Raw genomic sequence first — 10084 nt, 5'->3', positions numbered from 1 at the left:
TGCCCCTCAGATCACACGCTGCAATTGGGAAGGTATCCACCGAAACATGTTTTAATTTTACTAGAAACACCTATGCTTGAAGAAGAGTTCCATGAAATTCAAAGGCTTGCTTCTGGCAGGCCATTGGCTCTAATAAAATAAATAAGGCTAGGATTGCACCCTTATAATGTCATACCCTTCTGTGGAGCCCATTTCATCTGATGTATCACCTCCAAACAAATGTGCAAGCAGTGGAACCAAAGAGCCATGGTAAAATGCATGTGATACCTGTGGGTCACTGACATTTCTATGCAAAGCCCAAACACCAGAGCAGTGAACCATTTACAACAGATGGCATTATGCTGCTGTTGTCTTCCTGGCTATTTATTCTAGCTAATTTAACACCCATATTGGGGAGAAAAGCCAGAATCCTGATTCATTCCATGGGTTGCCATTCTCTGGAATCAATGAAGTTACAAAAACTTTGAGAAAGTTAACCAGCTGAGAGTTGAAGATAAAGTTGAAGACAAAACTTCATTTTGTTCATTAGAGTGCTAAATGCATCATAAATATAATACTCAGCCAAATGGAAGAAAAGTTACAGTTTGCAGTATAAGGACCATCTCTAATCTTCTTTCAAGCCATGAGAAAAGAGAATGAAATGTTTGTTGATACATTCTTGCTGTACAGACTTCGATTGTAATTGCGCTTAGAACCTGCTCTTCTGTATATACTAACACTGAGTCATGAGTGCCCCAGGACACTGATTTTAAATTATTTCTTTATTACATTTCTATACCGCCCATTAGCCAAAGCTCTCTGGGCGGTTGACAAAACAAAACTTAAAACCCTAAAATATAAGAACCAATCCCTAGGACCTAAATGAACTTTCAATTTTTTCTCAATGGTACAGCCTTTTTAAAATGGGTTCTGAAATAGTCCAGTACCTGCAAACTCTCATTTTTGCTTCTTTGAGAACTTCAGTTACAGAACTATGCTTTCAAACCCTGCCCACAGCATTTTTGGATGGAAGATTTAGAGCATCTCTACGGTCCATGGGGTCACGAAGAGTCGGACACGACTGAACGACTGAACAACAACAACAACAACATCATCCTAAAATCCCGCATTTAAAACGGGGCTCTAAATGCTTCCATTTTAAATGCAGGATCACTCCCTTTATGCACGCTTCCTCCCCCCCCCCCACTTTCCCCTCCTTTCCCTGTTATCTGAGTCTTCCGTATGTTTCATTATACAGCCACTAGATGGCACTGTGGTCTAGCTTCTCTTATTGTGAGTTTTCCTTTTTTACAGGGAACTCAAGCGGAACTCAAGTGCAGTAACCTGATATCTCATTATAGCTGATCTTTTAAAAAATGGAATAAAGGTCATTTAGTGTGGGAGATGCCCTGGAGATTGACGACATCATCTAAAGGACCCACAAACATCCGTGAGTAACCAATCTCAATAGCAGGATAAAAGCTCTGTGTGAAGAAGCCCATAGGCATGTTTCAAGAAACCTACAGTTCTGAATCTGTGGTCTGGGAGAGGTAGAGGATATTTCACATTATTTACTGCACTGCCATCTATATCAAAATCCAAAGGAGAAATTCTTGGGACAGACTTTGGCATTTCTACAGGGTAAAAGTATCTATGTGAAGATTTCCTGGTTACGGTCAAGTTGCGATCTTTATGTTACATATAAAACGTCCTTGTCTGCTAAGGCCGTGAAACGTGTTTGTTCAATCACTCTGAATGTTATTGAAGTTGATTGTGCAGGAGATTTATGAACTTGATTTATGTTTTGTTATTGCATGATGTATTATGGTGTTTGTAATGGCTATTAAGTCATATACAATAACATGTTTTGACTTTGACCTTTGATAATATAAAAACATACATTTAAACCAGAATAAAACCAAAGTAGGGACCAAGATAAAAGCCCGCAGCTGTGCAAAGATCTAAAACGCTCTAATGCAGTTTTTAAAACTGAAGGGCTTTAAAGCCCTTCAGTATTTACAGTATATACAGTATTCTCCACTGAACTCTTGAAATGGAGCAGCAACTAAGATGTCACAGCACCTTTGGATTTACAACTGCAGAGAAGCCTCCAATTTTTAAGAACTCTTCAATGTTTCCCAGAGGGAGTTCCTCCTTAAAATGAGGTGTAACCTGGGCCGAAGATTGCAATCCTGTGTACACTCACTTGGGAATAAGTTCAAAAGAGCTCATTCTAGGACTTACTTCCTAGTAAGTGTAGTTCAGATTGCAGCCTTGATCTGAATGTATAAACTGTACAAGACTTCAAGCTTTCGGGATCCACCTTCTGTTTTTTACTAGAACCCCGACATCCATCAGGTGGAACCTGGAGCGCCAGACATACACTGAGAATGAAAGAATACTGAGCCCAGGAATTTGTAAGTACTACAACTGAATGGAGCTCACAGTCCATCAGCACAAAAATCTACTCCTGGTTACCCCCTAGTTTTCTTCATTTCAGCAGTATAATTTAGATGGAAAGCAGAATTAACCAATTGGGAGTCAGAAATCCTTGCCAATGTACTGAAAATCACCCAGATATCTACCACTAAGGAGATCCGGATATACCTTCTCCCCATCCCTTCTTTACAGCTCAGTTCCGTGCATATTTACTTGGATGTAAGCAGTGCCAGCTCCAGGTGTTTTTGAGGGCCTTGGGCAAGAAACCCTCATTGGCCTCCTCCCTCAGTGAGTCTGCCTTCTCACAACCATCACACCAGCAGCTCCCCGTTCTCTTCTCCATCAGCGCTACCACTTGCTTGCTTGACAGGCAGAGAGCCAGGGAGCAAGTCGGCAGTGGCATCTACTGCTCCTCCTTCTCACCACCACTGTTGTCTGGGCCAGAGTGAGAGGCAGGTGAACAAGCAGGTTGCAACGGTGAAGAGGACAAGCAACTCCGGTGGGCTCTGGTCAGTGGGCCCCTGTCGGGGTGTGAGCCCTCAGCAGCTGCCCAACCATGCCTACCCTTGCCGCCAGCCTTGGACATAGGTCTCACAGAGTTCACTGGGGTTGACTCCCAAGTAAGTGCGTACAGGAGGAGCCCTGCTGGATCAGACCAAAGCCCTATGTAGTCCAGCTTCCTGTGGCCAACCAGATGCTTCTGGGAAGCCCTCAAGCAGGAGATTAGGGTGATGACTGTCTCCCGGTCTGCTCCCCCGCTAAGATTGCACTGCCCATCTCCTTGATTTACTCACATCAATACGATTAAAGAGCACAAAAAGCATGGACTTTCCCCACTGGAGCCACCATCTTTCCCCCCCCTGTGGCAGGGCTCCTGTAATAGCTTTAATAGTTGCGTGGCAGGCAGAAATTCAACAAGGGATGTTGCTGTCCCCCAGCATGGAGATGAAGTGATGGAGAAGGCTGCAAGTTGTTATTTCCTTCAAAGGAAACATGCCAGAAAATGGTGCCTCTGCAACGCGTGCTTAAGAGCGGAAACAATGGCGGTTAGTGACTGTGCACCCCGGAATGGAAATTATTCTGGATTTCTTAATTCAGCCTCAGGTGCTTCCAGATGAGACTTCTATGGTGCCATAACCTGGCCTCATTCACAGAAGTGTGTGTGCGTGTCCAGACGACGACATCTTTAACTCGCAGCCCTCCTGTGTTTTCCTGCAGCTTCTTTCTTTTTTTCCTACTGCATAAAATCCATTAAGGGGGGCTGTTGTTGTTTATTCCGCCAGTCGCTTCCGACTCTTGGTGACTTCATGGACCAGCCCACGCCAGAGCTTCCTGTGGGCCGTCGCCACCCCCAGCTCCCCCAAGGTCGAGCCCGTCACCTCCAGAAGGTGACTCCATTAAAGGGGGGGGGGGGAGAGAAAGGCAGAATTGCTCCACAACGCTTTCTGCCAGGAGCCCTCCATCCGGAAGCACGCTCGGAACCTGTTTTGCGCTTAGTCTCGAAGGAAGTAGAAAGCAGGACGCGAAAGAACGCCCCTGAGCATGTACAGAGCGCATTCTTCCTTCCCTGCCGACTAGCCACAGCCCACCGCTTTTATATCTCGGAATAAGGGCCAGGCCTCTTAAAAGTCGGAGGATGTCGGTTCCAGGTCGGGGTCAGCCCCGGCACCTTGCTGTTTCTGGAAATTAACCTCTGATGTTCCTGGCCAGGATCTTTGTTTTAAGAGCCCGGCGGGTTCCGCTCCTTTGTGCGCCGGGGGACCTGGGCGCGCGGCCTTTAGGACCCGGTTTCAGACCGTACGAGAGAGAGCGGGGCGGGGGGGGGGGAGAAAGGAAAGGGCCCCGTTGAATTCAGGCGCGCGGGAGGGAAAGAGGCGGAGTCCGCAGGGCGGCGCGGACGATGAGAGGGCGCGCGAGCCAACGAGAGCCGCCGCAGGGCGCCCGCATCTGCATACCGCCGCGCCGCGCCCAATGGCTCGCGAGGCGCGGCCGGCGCGCCTCGCCCGCCGGGCCGGGAGGGACGGACGGCGGCGCGCTCCGCCCGGGCGAGCTGGTGGGCTGGGCGGGCGGCCGTCCCATGGCTGCCCTGCCGCGGCGCGCAGCGGCGGCGGCGCGCTGAGAGAATGGCCGCGGCCGCCTGCGGCTCCCCCGCGAGCCGGCCGCCCGAGGAGCAGCCGGAGCCGGGCGCGCCGGCGCCGCCGCCGGCTCCCGCCGCCCGGAGGCGGGGAGGCGACTCGCGGCGCCGGCAGGCCGCCCTGCTCTTCCTCAGCAACATCTCCCTGGACGGGCGGCCGCCGCGCCTGGCCCCGGGCGAGCCGCCGCAGGCGCGGCCCCAGCCGCGGCCGCCCTCCTCCTCCTCCTCCTCCGCGGCGGCGGCCCCGGGCGAGCCGCGGCCGGAGGAAGACGCCGCCGCGGAGCCGGCCGGCCCCGCCCCGCGCCCGCCGCTGGCCCCCGGCGGGCCCCCGCCCGCGCTGCTGCTGCCCCCCGCGGCCGCCGAGCTGGACCTGTCCCGGGGGCTGGGCGCCGCCGCCGCCCTGCTGCCCCAGCTGCTGCTGGGCAGCCCGCTGTGCCCGGCGCCCCCCGCGGCCGCCCTGGCAGGGGTGTTGGCGGGGCCCGCCAAGCCCGGCGTCGCCCCGCAAGGGCTGCTCAGCCCCACCCAGAGCATCGCTGCCGGAGGAGGGTTCCCCCTGGAGGGCCAGAGGCAAAGGTGAGGGCCGGAGGGGCTTCTCGGGCTCCTGGGTCCCCTTCGGGGCGGGGGGCGAAGCGGGGAGGGGGTTGACCCGCCGCCGCCGCCACTGACATTCTCCGGCATTCTTCGTTTTCTCTAACAAGGGAATCTGTTCCTCTTCCGCCGTACGATCGAGCTCCCCTTCTTCGCACCCGCCACCCGTTGCGTTTTATTGCATTGCCGGACTAACCGCTCGCTCTCGCCTTGCCTTCTCGACATCCGGCTGCTCCTGTGTGTGCCTGTTCGTTTTATTTTATGGGGGCGGGGGGGGGGGAAATGTATGCCCTGCTCTACAGGCAAAAAGCTCCCAAAAGTGGCTGCAGCGTACAGCAGACGTGACAATGTAAACGACCCGCACGCTAAAGAGCTAGAGCCCACATCTCTCTTTATACAGTCAACGTTGTGTTGGCAGAAGCTCGCCTAGAAACCTTTCTGTTTCTAGAAATTAACCTCTGATGTTCCTGGACAGGATCTTTGTTTTAAGAGCCTGGCGGGTTCCGGTCCTTGGGCACGCTTACCTGGGAGTAAGCGCCGTTGAGTTCAGCGCGGTGCACGTCTGAGTCAACATCCATAGGGCCGCACTGGAAAAGGGGCTCGAAGTGCGCATAGGATTGCAGCCTTGCTCCATCAAAAGCGGTCTTATTTATCTTTATTCCAGAAGGGATATAGAGGAGAAAGGCCCCATGGAAAAGCTGAGATACACCTGCTGAGATGTTTCGACCCTGTAAACTTCCACTCTTATTTGTCTTTTAATCTGCTTTGGGGGCTTCTATTGTGAAACCCCTTTGGTCGCTGGGCGGCCTGCAGGGAATTGAATTCAGGTTTGGGGAAGCCTAACACAGATTACAGAGCAACACTGATAGCTTTGCTTCTGTGTATGTCTTTATGAAGGGTGACTTGCTTCCTTTTTGTTCTCTTTCTCCTCTTACGGGCCTCAGTGTGTATTCCTTTTTTTTCTTATTTTCCTTTTTAAATATCATGAGAGGGGCTCAGTCATTTCTACCCATCTTGAGTATCTTTTACTTGGCTGTGCTCTGATGATGCTCCCGAGAATTCCATGAGTGGAAGAAATTCTGTGTTGCCATTTTGGTGCTTAACGGAAGTCGACATGGGACGTGTTTTCCCATTGCAACTGGGCTACCGGTTAAGTTATTTAATTTGCTGTTAGCTGTTTGACAGTCCCATAGATATAGATGTAGATATTGTGCATTGGGAAGAAAGCAGACTTCGCCAAAGGGCAAGGTGGAATGTGTGTGTGCGTGCACATGTGTGTGCGAGGAATGGTGTGCTGTGTGGTCTTCAGTGCTCTGTTGTGCATAGGTTTAAGCTTTGCCTATTTGTTTATTTATTGAGTGGTGTCAACAACATTTTGGGCTCAAGCCCATAATATCCTGGGACTCCACTGGAGAGTTCAGGAGGATCCCCTCAGGAAGCCCAAATTTATTCTGGACCCCTCTCCCACCTCAGACTTTCCCTGCCTATTGTCTAGGCCAGGGGACACCCATCTTAACCCACAGGTGGCTGTTCATAGCTGCCTGCAGGAGTCTCTGAAGGTGCTCAGACAGCAGTGAATAAAGCTAGTAGCAGGAAGTAACGTGAAGAGAGTGAATCAAGAAGATACACTTATCATGTTGAATCTGTGTTTTGTTTACAGCAAAAACTTTATTTTTAGTATTTATTACAAGGGAGGGGTACCTAACTTTGAATTCATGCAGCTAGTTGGCTGGGCTTAGACGGTGCCTTACAGGGTTGTTGAGATAACTTTGTGTACATTTCCATAGGCCCTTGGAAGCAGAGCAGGATGCAATTATGATGGATAAAATCAAATAAACATTTATTTCGTCCTCCCAGACTTGCTCGCACCGTTGCCTTTGGGTCTGCAGGCCTAGCCTGTTTTTCCATACATTGTTGTTTGTGGTCCCTCTTGTCTCCTTCTGCTACCCAAACACCTCAAGCGGGGAAGAATATCAACTTGTGTTAAGCGACTGTCTATTATTTGGTCATGGCTAAATAGTGCCAGATATTCCAGAGTACCAAGAATACCGATATGTATCTGCCTATGTATATGTATGGGGTCATCTGATAACAATGGCACAAGAGCCCTTTGCGTGCCTTGGAAGTGTTGCCTGAATGCACCTCTCCTTCCGAAGCAGGCAAGCCCTGAAACTCTAGGCAGGGTGCTCCATTCCCAATTTAACTCTCATGGCCTTGTCTCTCTTAGCCATCTTTGAACAGGGGCCCAGGTTTGGGGAGGAAGCATGAAGCAAAAGTGTATAAGTGGTGAGCTTTGTGGTGCTGCAGTTACAGAGCACCCAAGAGTTGGGTCTTAAGCCATTGCATTTGCTGGGTGGAAGAGGGACCTCCATGAGGTCCAGCGTGGTGCTTCATAAAGCTGAATGAGTCTGCACTTCTAGGGGGATAATCACTATTGTAATAATCATGGTTGTAATTTACCATGAAATATTGTAATTACCATGATTCTCTCCAAGTCCATTGTTACTATTTTTAATGAATTAATGCTTTGACTACTTGACCAGTTGTGAGTGTGTGCTTTAATCAGTGACATGCCAACTCTAGGAGAGGAGATAACCTTTTTTTTTGTATTAGGGCATAAAGCATCATTGGCAGATATGCCTGTGATAGCACTGTAACTTAACCTGTCCAGACGAAAACTACTTCTCTTGTATGTTTGCTTTTTGCCCTGTTTTGTTTGTGTGCTCTGGTTCATCAAGAGCCCTGGTATTAATAGGCGTCTTGCATGCTGTACAGCTTTGGTAGGGAGCCTCCAGAGTAAAGGAACATGATCTTTTTCAGGGAAGAAATAACAATTGCTGTTCTTAATAGAAGCTGGGCTGTCGTGTTCAGAGCTTAGGAGCCTGAAACACGAAAACACAATTATTCCTGTTCTGTTTGCTGAAATGATGTTACTGACTACTTTCTCCAGTGGCACCTTGATTGATTTTTTTTTTAATCATTTCATGCTGGTGCAACTGCCTTCAGTACAGACATGAATTAATTAAGAAAGCTGTAGCTCCGTGGACAGACGGTATATCTCATATGTGTGATGCCGGGTCTGTCCCAATAGATCTCGGAATGCAAAACAGGAAAAAAAACACCCTCATTGCCGGTGATTCAGCTGTCTTCCCACACTCCAGTTTAAGTTTTCAATCAACATATTGATTGAACAGTAGGAGAACAGTATTGGAGAACAGTAGGATCACTTCTGTTGGGCCTACCGCTGAGTTTTGTACAGCCACTGGCCGCCCATCCACTCCAACCTGATGGAATTTATATACACCTGGGGTTTCCATCATTTATTTTATTTATTTTATTTATTAAATTTATTAATCGCCCATCTGACTGGCCCCAAAGTACCCATGGACTTCTCTCTTGGCTCCTTGCCCTGATTGATTTTTATTTAATTTCTTAGGATGTCAAAAAATGTAATTCTGTTTTTGACTGGCAGGGTGGCATGCATGCTGCAAAGCCAAGTGCTGCCATCCAGCGCCATGTTTATTTCGACTCAGAAGAGTGGTTTTGTGTTTTGGAGCCCAGACCTCACCTCTGTCTTGTATTTAGGCTCTTGGGCAAGTTACTTCTCTTGTAGTCATAACAGTTTTTCTTCTGGGGAAATGAGTGTTTTGTGACCAACCATATGCACCCTGGCAGAATAGGCAACACCCACCCACCCTGGTGGCGGTCATTTTCCGAGAGTGCCTATGACATTCTACCAAAACTATCCAAATGTGCCCACTGACCCAGAAAGGTTGTGGTCCCCGCATCTATGCCACTGGGGACTCTGGGGCAACCAGTTGTGCTTATGTTCTGCCCAACACATGGAGATCCGGGGGGGGGGGGGAGAGCTGTAGTCCTGCTCCCCTCTACTTCTCCGAACTTGTGGACTGAAGTGTGAGAAGAGGGTTCCTGAGGAACTGGCATCGGGAATGTGCATGGCAGGGTTGGTAGTAGCAGAACCCAAGATACTCCACATTGTTCTGAATCGCACTGCAATTCCACAGGAGCACTGAAAGAAGAACATGTAGTATTGGATGCAGAATTTGGCTTCTTGGGAATATCAGCTTTCATTTTAAAAAGAGCAGCCTGCTCACTCTTATCGCTGCAGTGACACACCTGAAAGTGTGTGAGTGGTAACTTTAGCAATCTCAGAGGCCAAGAAGATGGCTGAATACATGTCTTAGTAGTTGAGAGTGGGTGCTCAGTTCCCTGCATAGCTTTCTACCCTTCCTCATGCTGAGCAGAATCAATTATACAAACTAAAAAACTGCAAATGAATCAAAGTTGGGAAGAGGTTTTCTAAGTCTCCTGGTCAGTGCAGGAAATCCAGAACTTAGAGCATCTTCAACAGATGGTTGTCCAACCTCTGTGGAAGACCTTCAGTGACGGAGAACCCCTCTAGGTGCTTATTATCAAACTGCCCTTACCGTTAAGAAGTTTGTCTTAATGTGCAACTGAAATCTACCTTCCTACAACTTAAGCCCATTAGATCTAGTGCAGCCACGTTTGGCTTTTGGAGGTGTCTCCCATTTTCCTTTCTCACTGGAATAGTTTGTGATTGTGTCTTTTAACTCCTTCTTTCAAATCTCCTTCCCATCTTGGGCATATTAGTATTTCTAGCCATGGAATCCTACCTAATATTTCTGGGAAATGGGTTCAGTTTGCATAATGTATACAGAAGTCGGGCTGCCTGGGTACAGAACTTCAGTTTGGTTTAGCACAAAGCGCTAAAGACATGAATATGTAAGGTGGAGATGCCATCTGCTGGTGCGGTTGATGCACTGGTACAGGTGTGCACCGGTCTCCTCTCTCCCTGAAGCTTTTGCTTTATGACCTCTATCTGCAATCCCCTTTCATCGTCCTTTCAGCACTGGCATAAACAGAATTAAAGTTCCTCTAAAGTTCCAGCCTTCCCATAGTGGC

At 49.0% G+C, this 10084-nt stretch overlaps 1 protein-coding gene across 2 annotated transcripts in view; it reads left to right on the top strand.

Moving 5' to 3' along the window:
• The first annotated feature begins 4469 nt into the window (after window positions 1-4469).
• Window positions 4470-10084, top strand: part of CABLES2 (Cdk5 and Abl enzyme substrate 2) — a 67425-nt gene continuing 61810 nt past the window's right edge. For both annotated transcript variants that reach the window (XM_084854355.1, XM_084854357.1), the window contains exon 1: window positions 4470-5125. In XM_084854355.1, the coding sequence (XP_084710481.1) occupies window positions 4542-5125 (584 nt within the window). In that variant the 5' untranslated portion in view covers window positions 4470-4541. The remainder of the gene's footprint in view (window positions 5126-10084) is intronic.

The sequence above is a fragment of the Heloderma suspectum genome, chromosome 4 (genome assembly GCF_057233095.1).
Source record: "Heloderma suspectum isolate Gila_16-S chromosome 4, 16-S_ref, whole genome shotgun sequence".
Classification (NCBI taxonomy): domain Eukaryota; kingdom Metazoa; phylum Chordata; class Lepidosauria; order Squamata; family Helodermatidae; genus Heloderma; species Heloderma suspectum.
This window is presented reverse-complemented; position numbering and strand designations above follow the sequence as displayed.